Source organism: Pleuronectes platessa, chromosome 7 (genome assembly GCF_947347685.1).
Source record: "Pleuronectes platessa chromosome 7, fPlePla1.1, whole genome shotgun sequence".
In the NCBI taxonomy this organism is placed as follows: Eukaryota; Metazoa; Chordata; class Actinopteri; order Pleuronectiformes; family Pleuronectidae; genus Pleuronectes; species Pleuronectes platessa.
The window spans coordinates 2,288,244-2,305,305 of NC_070632.1; the positions used below are offsets into that span (position 1 = coordinate 2,288,244).

A 17,062-nucleotide genomic window follows, 5' to 3' on the forward strand; every position below is an offset into this window, starting at 1 on the left:
GCAACAAACACCCGAGACCTGCAAGGTAAAGACAAGAGGAAGTCAACCGGTCGAAGGTAGAAGATACCGAGGAGGTTTACACAGATCTTGATGTGGCAGAGGCAGTAGAGAGGCAGTCAACCATGGATAACTGAAAAGGTAGAGACAGAGTTAGTCAACTAACAGACTGCAGATAAGATAGTAGATACTAAGTGTGTTGCATTTAGAACCCACATTTGACTCGAGGGTCAGCAGAGCCGCTCTACCCAGACTTTTTGATGAATTTGTGCAGTGTCATGCGAGGAGGAGCAGCAGGCTCTCCTGGGGTGTAGCGGCTTCGAGAGTACACTGCTTTTCCTCGAAGGAATTTAGAACGAGAGCTGAAGGAGTAAACTGGCTCATGATCAGACACGTCGCTGAAGAATGGCGCAGGGTTCTCGGCGGCTTCGAAGGCAGCATCAAAGGCCTCGTTGGCCAGAGCTTCAGCTTCAACGGCGGAGTCTTCATCGACGGGGAGGAAATCGTCAATACCGACAGGCTCACCATCGGGGTCAGCTGGAGCAGCAGCGTCATACGCAGAGGCTGCATAAGACTCACTTCCTGCAGCTTCACCACCATAATTGTTACCTGGAGCAGATGCTTCATAGCTTCCATATTGACTGTTCTCAGGGCCACTGACATATCCTTGATTACCATCATCCATGTTGGAGGTGGTGCTGTAGAAATCTTGCCTGCCACTGAAACTGCCAGCATCTTGAGCAGGAACTTCTCTGGCGTAGCTTGGGTTGAGTGGACTTGGTAGAGGGGAGCCGCCCTCACTGCCAGAGTTCCCCCCAAGGCCACTGTACCAGTACCCAGAACGCGGCAGCTGCTTGAATCTTGGGTCGGCTCTACCTGATCTTGGGCCTGAGCAGAAACCAGATTTGTCGAGAATTTAGTTTAAAGCAGAATAAAGTTGGTCACAAATACGTAATATTGATAAAAAGAAAAGGTTCTTACCCATTCTCGCAGGTCCACAGATAACGTGTCCAATGAGAAGAAATGAAATCCAGAGCACCCTGCAGAAACATTTCAGTTTTAGATCACATGTTTCTAACATAGTATTTTTAAACAGTATTTAACTTACTTCATTCTGCTGCGGAGTAAATTGAGGACACTGTTACAAGCTGATTTCTGCCAAAGACTCTGCACACAGACAACATGGGAAACAGTTCAGCCATCAGTGATGTGGCAGCCATAACAACACATATCAGAAGTAGCAGAAAACCTTTGGATACCTGTTGTCCAGTGAGCAGCTTCTGAACAGGTCAGTGTCTGTAGCTTCAGACTCATGAGGTTAGAGCTGCTTTTATGTGTTCAGCAGTGCAGCAGGGCCTGAGCGCTCAGTGGAAGCAGCTGTGAAGACCAGGGAGCGACTCGTTGAGCTCGTTACAGAGGAAACATGGGGCTCATCGATCAGGCTCAACACAGAACTCACAGATTGAAATCATCGTCAGCTGTGTTAGATGACTTGTATGACCTGATGACATAATGCTATGACTCTTTGGCTCACACCAGCATGTCTATCATTAAATTCACCTTCGTACAGACGTTTGTTCTGAGCTTCAGGAATAAACTGGAGAAAACAGAACGTAAACACAACTTCTCCTCTTCTATAGAGTTTAGTGATTTCATCCAACTGTTGATTTAAGGCACCACATTGCAAGGCGGCACGGTGGCCCAGTGGTCAGCCTCACAGCAAGGAGGTTCATGGATTTGAATCCCACGACACATAGACTGAAGTTAGTGATGGGCTGGCGACCTGTCATGGGTGAACGCTACCGATTAAATACATTTCTATTTAAAAATAAATGTTTCCTATCTCGTATGTAATAATATCCTCCTGTGATGATATTAATAATAATACACTTTATTTTTTTAGCATATTTCATACAAGAAATGCATCTCACAAAAGTGCTTTACATAAAATATAGATCACAGTTTTTTTTAAAATGTTATTCAAATAAGAAGAGAACAGATTTGAAGAAACATAAGAACCCGTTAAAATGACATTTAAGAGAGAAGGAAATAAAAACAAATAAGGGATTGGACATTATAATCCAGGAGACTTCCCAGTCTCCCAGTCTTCCCAGTCTCCCCGTCATCCATATGTTGCTGCTGACCTTAGACTGCATTCACTTTATCAGCACATGTGTGAATATGTGTTTATTGATCATAACTCCTGTTCTTCTGCACATTCAGTCCATGGCTCAGATGAAATTAAAAGCTTTAAATAAAAAAATAACTGATTTACATTTCTCTAGATTTAGTACATTTTGAGAATTATTTTCTTACATTACAATCATTTAAAAGTGATGAAAAACTAGTGTTCTTGATAGAATTAATTTTGGGAGTTATGTCAGTGGTGTAACCAGGGTCCTTTCTCAAACCAGTCGATCCACTCTGGGCACATTGACTTTAGAGAAACACTTCAACAAGTGCAGGTAGTTTTATATCTCATCACTTTAATAATCTGAGGTGCAGGTAGTTTTATATCTCGTCACTCTAATAATCTGAGGTGCAGGTAGTTTTATATTTTATCACACGCTTAAATAATCTTAGGTGCAGGTAGTTTTATATCTTTTCACTCTAACAATCTGAGGTGCAGGTAGTTTTATGCTTCATAATTTTGATAATCTGAGGTGCAGGTAGTTTTACATATCATCACTCGGATTAATAATCTGAAGTGCAAGTAGTTTTATATCTCGTCACTCTAATAATCTGAGGTGCAGGTAGTTTTATATCTCATCACTCACTTTAATAATTTGAGGTGCAGTTACTTTTATATCTGCTCACTTTAATAATCTGAGGTGCAAGTAGTTTTATATCTCATCACTCGCTTTAATAATCTGAGGTGCGGGTAGTTTTATGCCTCATCATTTTGATATCTGAGGTGCAGGTAGTTTTATATCTCGTCACTCTAATAATCTGAGGTGCAGGTATTTTTATTTCTCATCACTCTAATAATCTGAGGTGCAGGTAGTTTTATGCTTCATCACTTTAATAATCTGAGGTGCAAGTAGTTTTATATCTCGTCACTCTAATAATCTGAGGTAGAGGTAGTTTTATATATCATCACTTTAATAATCTGAGGTGCAGGTAGTTTTATATCTCGTCACTCTAATAATCTGAGGTAGAGGTAGTTTTATATATCATCACTTTAATAATCTGAGGTGCAAGTAGTTTTATATCTCGTCACTCTAATAATCTGAGGTGCAGGTAGTTTTATATCTCGTCACTCTAATAATCTGAGGTAGAGGTAGTTTTATATATCATCACTTTAATAATCTGAGGTGCAGGTAGTTTTATATATCATCACTTTTAATAATCTGAGGTGCAAGTAGTTTTATATCTCGTCACTCTAATAATCTGAGGTGCAGGTAGTTTGATACCGGCTAACTTTATTAATCTATGGTGCAGGTAGTTTTATATATCATCACTCTAATAATCTGAGGGGCAGATAGTGTTATATCTCATCACTTTATTAATCTGAGGTGCAGGTAGTTTTATACGTCATCACTTTAATAATCAGGTGAATTTTCCCTTTATCATCACAGGAGCTGTGGAGCCCGTCCAGCCCCTCCCACATTTCCCTGACCACGCCCCCGTGTCGGTAGTGCTGTGAAGTTTCCCGGGAGTCTGCGACACGCGAGCCTCTCCTCCGGATCGCATCCCGCCCGGCCCGGTCCCCGCGGTTCTCTCGGTGTCTGTGCGTCCCGATGGACTGAGGCGGGCCACATGGCGGTGAACTCGGTGCACTGGTTCCGGAAGGGGCTCCGGCTGCACGACAACCCGGCGCTGCAGGAGGCCCTGAGCGGGGCCGACTCGGTCCGCTGTGTTTACATCCTGGACCCGTGGTTCGCGGGCGCCGCCAACGTGGGAATCAACCGATGGAGGTTCGTGAATTCACGTTGAAACAACAGTCAAGTCTGCTCGGCTGTCGCCATTTGTTCGGGTCAGACCCCGGGAAGCGGCGGGGGTTCGAGGACCGGGCCTCCGCTCCGCTAGCTTAGCGTCCTACCAGGGTCCATAGGTGGAACTAAAGATCTAATGCTGTTATGTGGATATTTAGTGAATATCTCCACTGAGAAGGAGGAGAAACACGTGAGGTAGAATCTGTGTGGTTCTCTGAGATGTTCGGCCTCCATGTTGAGATGTTACACAACTGTCACACAACTGTCAGACAACTGTCAACTGACACATGTGACATTATATAACTACTACTAATTTAACATTAGTTTAGAACGCACCAGTCTTTCTGGTCTATGAGGTTTGGTCATTATCCGGCTGCAATCTGAAACTGTCACAACACAGATGGAAACCAGTGATTATATTTTATCTCAGGAATTGAACTGGTTCTTCTACTCAGTTTGGTTCAGGATATTTCTCAGCCCACTAATGTGTTTTGCCTTGTTCCTCCTCCTGAGAGATAGTTTATGAACTTCTTTTCACTGTGCGTTAGCTTTCTGAGTTTGGTATTGATCCAGTTGTGTGTCTGTTGTGAAGTTGCTCATCTGTCTCTCAGGGAACAGAGCTGATGTATTGACCCTCTGAGGGGGAGCAGACCTCTGCTTTGTCTGATTGTGCTTTGGATAAAGTGTTAAAAACTTCCATATCATCAATCCTATCCTGTCTGGTTGTAGTTCGATGCTCAGAAAGTGTGTCTTTAGTCTTTAGGAATCATTTATTGATTGGTTGGTGTGACTCATCACAGCAGCAGCTCAAACTCCCCCCCTCATTGATGTGTGTGCAGGTTCCTGCTGGAGTCTCTGGAGGACCTGGACAGCAGCCTGAAGAAGCTCAACTCCAGGTTGTTTGTAATCAGAGGGCAGCCCACGGACGTTTTCCCCAGGCTCTTCAAGGTCTGTATCCCTGACCTCTCTGTCTGACCCCAGAGCAGCACTCTGGGAAGGGAACTGACTCAGCTTTTGCTAAGTAATGTTATTAGCAACTAAATAGAAAAGAAAATGTATGTTTAGTCAAATCTCAAATGGCTCAGATTGTGCCGAGGCAGCTTTTTGGAGAGCTCTTTGTAAACATCTTTAATAAATCCTCTCTCACGTCACTCTTCTTTATTTAATTAGAATAAATGTGGCGCAGATTATGTTGTGTTATGTAATGTTCCAGGTTTTAGGCTCCAACAAGTGCCCAGCTGCCTACACCACAGTAGAAAGTAAAAGATGAACCCTTACACATGGACCCTGGAGACGAACTCTCTTCAATGAGGGCCTGAGAAAAGGCTCCGACCATAACAACACAACAGGATCTCCGTGCCACCTGGTGTTTGTGTGGATCAGTGAAGACACAACTTTGTTCTCATAATCAAACATGTGTGTTCAGTCACAATGAGCCCATGAAGAACTACACACTGTTGACATTGTGTGTTGCAGGAGTGATAACACAACACAATCTACACTTTACAAAACACGATGCTCCTGGTTTCCATGGTCAGGCTGCACTGAGCCACATCGACCAGCGGCAGGATGTGTTAATATTTATGAGGAGATTTGCCTGGGGGGGGGGGGGGGGGGGGGGGCAATGAGGAGCAAAATCAGACATATACAACCTCTGTTAAGCAGCTGTTGTGTAACTCGCTGCTAATTTGACTTTATTTGTGAAATCCACCAGAGGTCCTGGAACCTGCTGCACTGTTCGATCTGTGTTTCAACTCTCTGTTGTGATTGGAGGATAAATAGATGAGAGCAGATGATGAGGGTTCTGTGATGACTTCAGTCTTATCCTTCATTAACAGTCAAACACAAATTATAATTTAGAATTCTGATCCGTCTCTCTCTCTGAGTTTCTGTTTGTCTGCCTCTGCTCCGCTGCAGGAGTGGAACGTGACCCGGCTGGCGTTTGAATACGACCCGGAGCCTTATGGGAAGGAGAGAGATGCGGCCATCATCAAGATGGCGCAGGAGTTTGGGGTCGAGACCCTCGTCAGACAGTCACACACCCTCTACAACCTGGACCGGTTCGTCACACAGACACACACACATATACACACACAACTCTTTTTTTTAATGTAGAATGTAATATCAATAATTATTGCTCTGGGATGTTAAGGGTTAAAATGTTATAAACCACTCAAAAATAATGACGAAAGAATCTAAGACTTTAAGATTTTTATTAAAAGCATTTTCTCTAAAAGCTCGATCAGAAGATTTAATAAAGTGATTCAGTGAACTTTTCCTTAAATCGTCTTCCAGACTCTTAATGAGCGAGGAGTCATGTGACCTGTTACATATGTTATCAGCCATAATTCGAGAAGATGCAGAAAACCCCCCTCCAAACAATCACGGGTTCTTTCAAACAGCATCTCAAGCTGCGCAGCCCCCAGGGGTCTGGAGGTGTAACTGCAGGTCACACCCCCGTCCATGTGCCGAGGCCAGGTGGCAGAATGAGGAACTCGTTACGTCCGCCTGCTACGTGAGAGCGTTACAGCACCGCATTATGTAATGGGACATCAGTGTGTGTGTGAGGCGGGAGGGAGTGGAGCTTTGTTTGTTTGTGTGTTTGTGTGTGTGTGTGTGTGTGTGTGAATACTGTGTGAGGCGGGAGGCAGTGGAGCTTTGTGTGCGCAGCTCACTGGTCACGGTCGACCAATAGGAAGCTTCCCTGGCTTCACGTCCACTGACCGACGATCCAGAGCGTCTTCACAGTTACAGACAAGTTGTATAAGACAGAATCTATGAAAACAGAGCGTCCCCGTCAGCTGCTCTGACAGAAACAACCTGAAAATTTGAAATTAGAGACTCAGTTTACTAATTACTAGGACGATAAAGTTGAATTGTGATTTTTCAGTTTTCTGTCACTGTGAATGTATCTCAGCTCAGCAGCTCCTCAAAACACTCCTGCACCAAAATGTTATCTATATAATGAGACTGATTTCAGCCATATTAATCAGCCCTAATTCAATCTTTTACAAGTTAAAGTTATAATCATAATATCAGAACGTTGCCCCTGACCTGCTCCATGTGTTTCTCTCTTCTGATCCCAGGATCATTGAGATGAACAACAACAGTCCTCCTCTGACCTTCAAGCGGTTCCAGACCATCGTGAGTCGGCTGGAGCTGCCGGGCAGACCGCTGCCTGCCGTCACCCAGCAGCAGATGGACACGTGTCGCACTAAGATAACAGACAACCACGACCAGCTGTACAGTATTCCCTCTCTGGAGGAGCTAGGTACACACCACTGTTTTCATTCTGTACAACACGCTGAACTGACTGATTACGTTAATGAGCCTAATTTCGGTTCCTGTGGGAGTATCGGGGAGAGAGAGAGTATAAAGAGAGAGAGAGAGAGACACCATGTGACTCCTGGAAGGTGAAGCTTGATCAGAACGAGTAGCAGTTAAAGTTACTGTATTTACCTGTTGAAGCACACGACCCGTTAGGTCCAGCATCATGACAAGTTACTAACAGTGTCGAACAGGAGTTTAGTTCCCAGTGTGACAGCTGCTCTGTGTCTGAACTGGTTTCCAGGCTTCAGGACGCTGGGTTTACCTTCAGCTGTTTGGCGAGGAGGAGAATCCGAGGCTTTGGACCGGCTCAACAAACATCTCGACAAGAAGGTAAAGCAGCAAGCGACGTTAAAGCCTCATAACTGGAGGAACCCAGAGGAGATTGAAATGAGTTTTCATTTCCTGTGTCACTGGTAAATCCAACATTGTTCACAGGTTTTGTTTCAGGTTGATAAGGATGAAAATCTGTTAAATGCTTTTACTTGAAAAAAAGTTGTGAATTTGACTTGAAAGTGAAACAAAAGCTCGTCTCTCAAGCTGTTCACAGACAGAACAGACACGAGTTTGTGTTTAACATCTGAAGAGGCAGCAGGAGATTAACTGGGTCACACAATATCATCAGTTCTTGTATCAAAGCGGCTAAATATGAATATATATAAGCTGGAGTCTCTTTAGCGTGGTGGCAAACGAAGGCCACTGCTCATGACTGAACCCGTCTGTCTTCTCTGTGTCTCTTCAGGTGTGGGTGGCCAACCTGGACCATCCCCGGGTCAACACCTGCTCTCTGTACGCCAGCCCCACCGGCCTCAGCCCCTACCTGCGCTTCGGCTGTTTGTCCTGCAGGGTTTTGTACTACAACCTGCGAGAGCTCTACATGAAGGTACTTTCTGTCTCTGTGTCCTCTGCTCCCGGACGTCTGTGGTAACCTCAGCCTGATTCTTCCTCTTCCTCTCACATGATGTCTGCAGCTCCGGAAGCGCTGCAGTCCTCCTCTGTCCCTGTTTGGTCAGTTGCTGTGGAGGGAGTTCTTCTACACCGCCGCCACCAACAACCCCAACTTTGACCGCATGGATGGAAACCCCATCTGCGTCCAGGTGGGTCACGTCATAAGTCAAAGTGTTTGTCTCCTGCAGAGAGAGAGAGAAGAGGGATGTGTTCATACTTCGTCTCCTGTGCCTCCCGCTTGTCTCCAGATCCCTTGGGACCAGAACCCGGAGGCCCTGGCGAAGTGGGCCGAGGGTCGGACTGGTTTCCCCTGGATCGACGCCATCATGACGCAGCTGAGACAGGAGGGCTGGATCCACCACCTGGCCCGACACGCTGTGGCCTGCTTCCTGACCAGAGGAGACCTGTGGATCAGCTGGGAGAGCGGCATGAAGGTAAGAACTCAACCAGCAGCAGAACCCGGGTGAGGTGATGGAAGACCCAGTTCACATACCTGTGTGTGTGCGCAGGTGTTTGAGGAGCTGCTCCTGGATGCAGACTGGAGTGTGAACGCTGGCAGCTGGATGTGGTTGTCCTGCAGTGCCTTCTTCCAGCAGTTCTTCCACTGCTACTGTCCTGTCGGCTTCGGGAAAAGAACGGACCCATCAGGAGATTACATCAGGTCCGTTGTGTACTGGTGCTCCCACAGTATCTCCTGAATCAGTCTCTGTGTTAAAACTGAGTATTGTAGCCTTCATGTTGAAGTTTTTCTTGTATTTGAATTCCCCGCAGGCGTTACATCCCCATCCTGAAGGACTATCCCAACCGCTACATCTACGAGCCGTGGAACGCTCCGGAGTCCATCCAGAAGGCGGCAAACTGTGTGGTGGGAGTGGATTACCCCAAACCTATGATCAACCACGCAGAGGGCAGCCGGCTCAACATCGAGAGGATGAAACAAGTCTACCAGCAGCTCTCCCACTACAGAGGACTCAGTAAGTCGTCTGTGAGACACTGAGTGAACGTCCACCACAGGGTTTCCAGCTGGTTTAGCTACTTCAGGCTTCAGGTGCAGTACTACAGTGTACTACCCATTACTACAGTACTTAATACAGTCTCTGATTCCTGTGATTGGTCCAAAACTCCAAGCAAGTGTGTTTACTGTAAACCAACATCTACTTGGATTGTTCACTTTATCTTCAGTTATGAGGAAGTGTCAGTAATTTTCTGGGACTCTGATATTCTTCTGTCTGTCGTTGTTGACATAGTAATTGTTATTTCATTGTGTGTCTGTGTGTGTGTGTGTGTGTGTGTCTCAGGTCTTCTAGCATCAGTACCAACCATCCAGGAGGAGGCAGAACCGCTGATGACCGATGAGTCATCATTCAGTGGACCTGGTAGGAGGACACACAGAAGCATTGAGGATCTAGAAGATGTCACATGATTGACAGTTGGATCTTTTCCCCGTGTTTTGCAGACTCTCCTCCCAGAGTTCCCCCCCCCAGTGAAGCCGCTCCTGACTCGTCCACAGTCTTTGTGTCCTACGCTCCACATCCAGAGCTGGAAGACACTCGGAGCGTTCACCCCCCCCCAGACGCCCTGCACCTCCTCAGGCTCACACCCGCAACCCCCTGCAGCCGTATCATGGAGCTTTGCCCCTCCCTCCCCAGCTCATAGTCCTCTGTCAAGGTCGAAAGCCTCGTCCCCGTCCTCGTCATGTCCCACCTCGTCCCCGGTGCCGAGTCCAGCCGGGACCTCAGGTCAGACTTTTCCCAAAAGGAAAAGTCTCGCCCGCAAGACGCGTCGCAGCCCGAGGCCGCGAGGGCGTCCGAGCTCTGCTACGTCAGGCAGGGAGGGAGAGAGGAGGGAGGAGGAGGAAGAGGAGGAGGAAGGAGAGAGGGAGGACAGGGGAGGGGACGAGAGGATGGAGGAGGGTGACCACGAGGTGGAGAGGATGGAGGAGGAGACTTCAGCACATCAGCAGTGAGACGAGGTACGAGAACAGATTCCTAATGAAGTCTCGACTGAAATTATCATTTTTCATTCTCGATGTCTAAAAATAATCGATCAATATGACAAGTACGCATTCTAGTAGCCTTCAAATTAATATTTAACGTTTTTAAAGGAAGTAAAACAAAATCCTGGATCCAGCCTCTGATCCAGATCCATTGTTTCTTCCAAAAGTCGTTTCCACGAACTTACATGGAAATCTGTTGCGTAGTTATTAGTCATCCTGCTAAATATAACAAAACATAACTACGATGGCAGATGAATATTGAGTCTTGCTATTATTTTATTTATAACTATACAAACATCATTTCATTGACCTGTTGACCTCAGTTTGATAAATAAACTGTTGTGTATCTTTTTTGTCTAAAACAGTTTTGTGCTCTCACGTCTGTTTCAGGTGGAGTTTGAAGAGAATCGTCTTCAAACGCACACATCGTCAACTGGACAAAAACACACACACAAGGAACAACATCATACACACAAACACACATTCACCACAAGTGGAATCAGTACAGACGCATCTTACTCACGTCTTCTCTCGTTAATTATTCGGATGAGCTTTTGCATAACTAAATATTTTTAGAGCAGGACCAGTCCAGAATGACTGAACACAAAAAACAATCACTCTGATTCGAGACCTCATGTCCGACACCAGGGGGCTCTGCTCGTGGGAGGAGAAACTCGGAGTTTGATGAAGCTGCGTTTTGATATGTTGCAGTGTTGATTTTATATAAATGTTGTATAAGAGATTTAATACGACATCTCAGAGCGCTGGACAGAACCAGATCATCCGGACTTTACTCAGTGACAGTCCGAGACTGTGACATCAGATCTACTGACCGACACTCAAATGTATAAACTATTTTATGTTGTAGCTCCCCCCCCCCCCCTTGCAGTTGTTTACTTTACCTTCACGTCAAACTCGTGGCCCACAGGGGAATGTAGGACATTTCTGTTTGTATGACCCTGATGATGTTGTTCAGGATGTTTTCCTCCTTTTGACCAAGTTAGAAACACAGACCGTGAATATAGACACGTCTTCGTCTCCTCCCACTGTAATATTATATATATATATATTATATATATATATATATGGCCAGAGTCAACGCAGTAGCGATCATGTTGTGGAGCAGTTTCGAGTTCCCACCAATACACACACTCTACCAATCAGGAGTCAGTCTGACCTGTCAATCATTAGAATCAGTTCAATCAGTCTCCTCCATGTTCACAGATGGGACATGAAAATAATTTAATAATTAGAAAAGTACTCGTCAAAGTTTTTTAAATTATTTCATTTTAAGCTTCACACCGATGTTTATGCAAAAGTTCATGTTTCTGATAAGTTTGGCTTTAATTAATTATTTGTTGATATAGAAATGTGGTGAAATGTCACGATTGACAGTTGAGACGGCCTCTGATTGGTCGAGAGCATGTGTTTGCGGGAACTCTACCACCGCTCCACTTCCTGGTTGTCCCTGTACTGGGAGACTGGGAGTCGGGGATATTTGGGTCTCATTTCTGGACAGTGGGAGGAAGTGGAGACACCATCTTTATCTATAGTCCATGATTTTAACTCTATTGAATCGACATGTTATGTAAAAACCCAGCGTACGGATGTTTAGCAGCAGTGACTCGGTTCATTAGGGATCATTACGTTTTCGCCCTGTTTGCACCCGTCTGCTGTGGAGGGTCACACGTCTGTGAGGTCGTAGCAGCACATGAACCAATCACTAATAATTCAATTAATTTAGACACTTTATCTGAAAACGAGACGAGTCTTTGAGACCAAAACGTTTTTAAGCTATTGCCATAATTTTTAACTGGCAACTGAAAATGCTGCTTGTGTGGTTTAAAAAAACTAAAAGAAAGAATGTAGAGCGGGAAGAACGGCGTGTTGCTCTCCCATATATGTTTAACAGAGTTTGTATATAAAATATATAAAATATATAAAAACCATAACCTGTTTACTGATGGTCTGTTTAAGGGGGTTTCATAAAGACTTAATTCTGTCTGGACGTTTCTCACCAGAATCATAAACACAGAACAAAACAAATGTGCAAACAATACAGGGCTGAAACTAAAGACTAGTTTATTAATTAGCCAATAATTATTCATTTAAGTTTCACAAATTGGTTGATTTTTAACATTTATGCCCAGTTTTATTGTGAGAAACACAGATATTCACTTTACTGTCGTATAAAACAGAAGCCGCGAATCCTCGTATCAGCTGACGTCAGCACTTTAGCAAACATTTAATTAATTGAAGTCTTAATTCAGCTTTTAAATAACTGAATCTCAAAGTGATTTCAAAATCTTTTATACAGAAAAACCTATTGTAGCCACCTGAGGAGGAAAATGTTTAACATTTATGAATGCTTTTATGATGTAACTTAAAATCCAATCCCTCATAGTTTGATCCGGTTTCATTTAGATTTGAGATGTTTGGAGATAATTGTGTCTTTAAGTAACAGAGGTCGTTAGTAGAGGTCGTTAATCGACTGTGTGCCTCAGGACTTTGGGATTGTTCAGACAGAAAGAACAAGGATTTAGAGAAGTCTCGTCAGACAATGACTGATATTATTTATGAATAAAATAATGTCTTTAAAAGTTGGAGACGGAACCGAAGACTGAAAAATAAAAGAATGTAAATTAATGTTTTGTTACTAAGATTCCAAACATGAAATCAAACAAAGCACATTAAGGGTTTAAGTATTTGTCTTTTAGATGAATAATTTGTTTTTCTAAATCAATGAACCATTTATTCTCTATTTCAGAAATGAAAATGAGTGATTTTCTATGAAGATTTAGCTTTTCATTTAAATCCAAAGTGACTTTGTGAAACCCCCTTACTGTTTCCTGGATGTGTCAAAGTTTAATGGATTGTTTTTTTTGTCTCAAGACAAACCTCAGCTCCTGGAGGCCGTCATTCTGTTGGTGTTCAGGAGAAGTTGGAACTTGTGAAGTTTGCATCTTTCAGGGTAAAAGGACAAAAAGGGGAAACGCTCCCAGTTCAGCCTGTGATCACAGAGAAACACTCCCAGTTCAGCCTGTGATCATAGAGAAACACTCCCAGTTCAGCCTGTGATAATACAGGAACGCTCCCAGTTAAGCCTGTGATCATAGAGAAACACTCCCAGTTCAGCCTGTGATAATACAGGAACGCTCCCAGTTAAGCCTGTGATCATAGAGAAAGCTCCAAGTTCCCACCGATCCTGAACCCAACACAAGCCCCACTCAGCTGCCTGTGTTTACTGAACATTCCAGCGAGCCCAGCTCGGGGCCCTCGAGGGCCACAGGTCTGTCTGAGGTCTGTGGGTCACATGGATATTTATTTGTTTTGTATAAGAACAGTTTATTTTCATTAAAACTGCTGAAGGATTTGTGATTGAACAGAGTTTGAGTGTGTTTCCTGTTTTATTCCACATTTAACTCATCGGTCTGCATTCTAGAATTAGTAAGAGATCAGTAACAGTTTAAAAATAAATCAATAATAATGTGATAAATTAAATTGGGGGGGAAAACCTAATAATCTATATTTTCTGTCCATTACGAAACAACAGTTAACTGGAAATCAGGTGAAGTTGGAGATGACAGTGATTCATACTGTTTTTTACCATTGAACATCTGGGGGCCTGATGTGGAGCAAATATAAAGGAGAATAAAAGACTCCAACTTAAGTATCAGCTGAAATAAAAACTGTTCCCTGAAGTTTAATAAACAAGATCAGTCGTGATATTGTGAAACGAGGCAGAAACTTTAGAATGATTTGTTCTTTCAGCACCACGGACAGCAACTCACCGACCAATCAGGAGGAATAAAGACGGAAAATTAATTAAAGGGGTTTCGTTTTATCTTATTTACGACGTCATCGTTATTTAAAGTTCACTTTCCTGTTCTCGAGCTCTGACAAGAATCATCTCTTTACCTGCTGAAGAGTTGCTGAGTCACCTCACTGTGAGTGGTGGATTAATGCTGACTCACTATTGATGACTGTCTGGAATCTGCTGAGTCGACTCAGTCTGTGGCTGGTGAACTGGTGAACTGTTGTCCGGCTGCTGACTGACTGAGTGGTCGGTTAATCCTTTGACTAGTTCCCTGGCTGGTTGGTTGAGTGGTTCAACCAGAGACTTTACGAATGTTAAGTTATTCCTGGAGTTAGTTACAGTCGGTCTAATTTTCTTTGTTTGACAAAACCAGTTTCTCTAAACAACAAATGACCGAAAAACCACAGAAGTTTAAAAAGTCTGTTTATACTACTAACCCCACAAACGTCTCTGTCTGTCTGCTGTCTGTCTGTCTGTGGAACACACTTCTCTCAAGTGTGGTGGGTGCGATTTGGACTGGATATTTTATTATTAAAAGTATTAAAAGTAATTTTATGTAATCAATCTGATGCACAGATGGCGATAACATTATGCATTTGATGACAAAATATATATAAGTAATAACTAATAAAAATGCAGACACAAACAAAATTTGTGAGATAAGAAAAATAAAGAAATCATCTTATTTTTCTGGGTCACAGACACAGACACAGACACATAAACACACACACACACACACACACACAAACACACATTGTTTATTAGCCTGAACTGAAAATGCCTCAGGCAGAGGAGCTGCTGATGTCATGGCTCGCTCTGATTGGTTGGGCCTGACTTCCTCCTCCTCCTCCCCTCTCTCTCTCTCCGTCTCCTCCCTGTCATCCCTCGTTCATCCCATGTCTCTTCAACACCTCCCTCCCTCCCTCCCTTCCTCCCTCCTTCTGTCTCTCTGCCTCTCCTCTTCCCGGGCTGGTGATGGTGATGATGTGACACTGTGTTCAGCCAATCATGGGGCCAGGATGGAGGAGAAGGGGTGTGTCCAGAAGCCCGAGCTCGGAGCTGGTTGATGCTGAGGAGACTGAGGCGGAAGAAGAGGAAGAGAGGGAGGCAGAGGAGGGTGGGAGAGGCCTCGCCTGAGCTAAGGAGCGCCGACAGTGGCCTGATAAAGGGGGAGAAGAGGAGGAGGAGGAGGACGAGGGGAAGAGGAGGAGGGAGGGGACGAAGCTGCCGCCTGTCAACGGGGGGGATCAACCTGTGCTGTCATGGACAAATATCGACCAAAGAGGCCGACCACCCTGGCTCTGTTCCCACAGCTGCCACAGGCCGGCACCCAGGTACGATCACTGGGAGGATCCCTGTGATGAGCTGGACTGGTGTGTGTGTGTGTGTGTGTGTGTGTGTGTCTGTGTGGGATCATGGCTGGATTGTGTTTAGAATGAGACAGCTGGAGTATCAAGCCGAATAAATGGGTGTGTGTCCATGTATTTCCTGGGAGGATGTTCAGAATGAGACAGCAGAGGACGGCTGTGTCTCTGCTGCTAGGTGTGTGAGTGTGTGTGTGTGTGTGTGTGTTTGTGTTTGTGTCTGTCTGTGTGTGTCTGTGTTTTCACCCTGGCAGTGGGTCAGCTCTAGAATTAGCTCAGCTCTACCTTGGTGATGCAGTGCTCCAGTAAACATGTTGTGTGTCGTGTCGATGTTTCCAGCCAATCTGAACGTCCACATCTCCATGTTGTGATGTTGTGTGTCTGTGTTGTGTGTCTGACCTGTTTTGTCCGAGCGGCTTCTGGCTCGGTGACTTGCTCAAGGACACTTTGACAGGAAACACTGTTGTTGACCCTGATTGTGCCGCTGAAGCCAGAACCTCCGAGCCGCTCTGTCATCTCATGAAATATATAGGCGGATATTCAATATGGCTCGGCTGCAGCAGTATCCTCACGACAGGAGGAGATTCCAGTCTATAAGGACGTCAATAAAAACCAGTGTGAACCACAGTGATGTGGCTCCTCAGGCTGGTACAGATCCCAGTTCTCTGTAGGAGGCAGCTCATAAGACCAGCAGCCCTGGTAGTGTCCCTTTAAAGGAGTTACATCCTGTTTACAGATCAGATCAGAGTCGTCTCATCCTGGGTTTCACTTCACATTCATCCTCACAGATCCATTTTAAAAACATCCACAGAACTAGGATGTCATCATCCCTTAAATCTCCAGCTGCACCAAACTCCTCACTCTCCTCTAAAGACGTCTGATTCCCTTTATCAAGATCCATGAATTAAGAAATCAACAGAAATATTCAGATTAGTATGATATCAAATGTGTTTGAAGTCAAAACTACACTACCCACAATCCTCAGGTGTAATCACGGTACCTCACTGGTTTACTACAAAATATAAAATACTATCTACAAATACACACTCTATTGCAACAGTACAATAACAACACGGTTCAATTAGAGAAGAGGCAGCTGGAAGTCGTTGGAAAGGCTCGTTCACAAAGGATTATGGGAGGTGTAGTTCCTTCACGCTAAAAATATTATGTTGACAGTTTTGTACCTCTTGACTCTTTTTGTAAATGCTGGATATGAAGATGTTCTTTCTGAACCAGAGCCGTTCTGAAAGTGAGACGCTCTATCACAGAGAACAGGTTTATGAAACCTTGGATGTAAATGTTACGATGTGATGATGATATTATGTCATTTGGTTGAAACTTGTGAAACCTGCTCTCAGATGAACTGAAGACCTCCAGTAAAGTTCTGAGTAATGATGTCACGGATCCTCTGTGACCTGGAGCTGATGAATTCTTGTGTCTTCACTTGAATTCTCTCCTGATCCTGATAAACGAGCTGCGGCCTCGTCTCAGAGGATCAGAGGAACCGACAGAGAAATCCTGCTTCAAAGAGTTTCTCACTTTATCATGTGGAACTAATGCATTTGACTTATGTAGCTTTTACATATACAGGTTTTAAAATGTAGTATTTAAGTTAAATTTAAGAGTTTAGATTAAAGTCTTTCATTTGTGACTGAATATTTGCTTTTGTGATAATATG

General features: G+C 44.2%; 2 protein-coding genes across 2 annotated transcripts in view; both read left to right on the forward strand.

The window, feature by feature from the left end:
• The first annotated feature begins 3,756 nt into the window (after positions 1-3,756).
• cry2 (cryptochrome circadian regulator 2) lies at positions 3,757-13,586 on the forward strand. The gene is made up of 13 exons (XM_053426097.1): positions 3,757-3,914; positions 4,772-4,880; positions 5,850-5,992; positions 7,019-7,203; positions 7,504-7,592; positions 8,002-8,142; positions 8,231-8,356; positions 8,456-8,641; positions 8,717-8,868; positions 8,979-9,181; positions 9,506-9,583; positions 9,664-10,179; positions 10,594-13,586. The coding sequence occupies exons 1-12, from the start codon at positions 3,757-3,759 to the stop codon at positions 9,861-9,863; spliced, it is 1,770 nt and encodes a 589-aa protein (XP_053282072.1). The 3' UTR covers positions 9,864-10,179; positions 10,594-13,586.
• A 1,441-nt stretch (positions 13,587-15,027) lies between these two features.
• Positions 15,028-17,062, forward strand: part of LOC128443888 (C-Jun-amino-terminal kinase-interacting protein 1) — a 15,531-nt gene continuing 13,496 nt past the window's right edge. The window contains exon 1 of the mRNA XM_053426094.1: positions 15,028-15,354. Coding sequence (XP_053282069.1) covers positions 15,283-15,354 — 72 coding nt within the window. The 5' untranslated portion in view covers positions 15,028-15,282. The remainder of the gene's footprint in view (positions 15,355-17,062) is intronic.

Coding starts and splice junctions, on each gene's coding strand:
- cry2 (XM_053426097.1), top strand. CDS start 3,757: ATGGCGGTGAACTCGGTGCACTGGTTCCGGAAGGGGCTCCGGCTGCAC. Junction 4,881..5,849: donor TTTTCCCCAGGCTCTTCAAG/GTCTGTATCCCT, acceptor GCTCCGCTGCAG/GAGTGGAACGTGACCCGGCT. Junction 7,204..7,503: donor TCCCTCTCTGGAGGAGCTAG/GTACACACCACT, acceptor ACTGGTTTCCAG/GCTTCAGGACGCTGGGTTTA.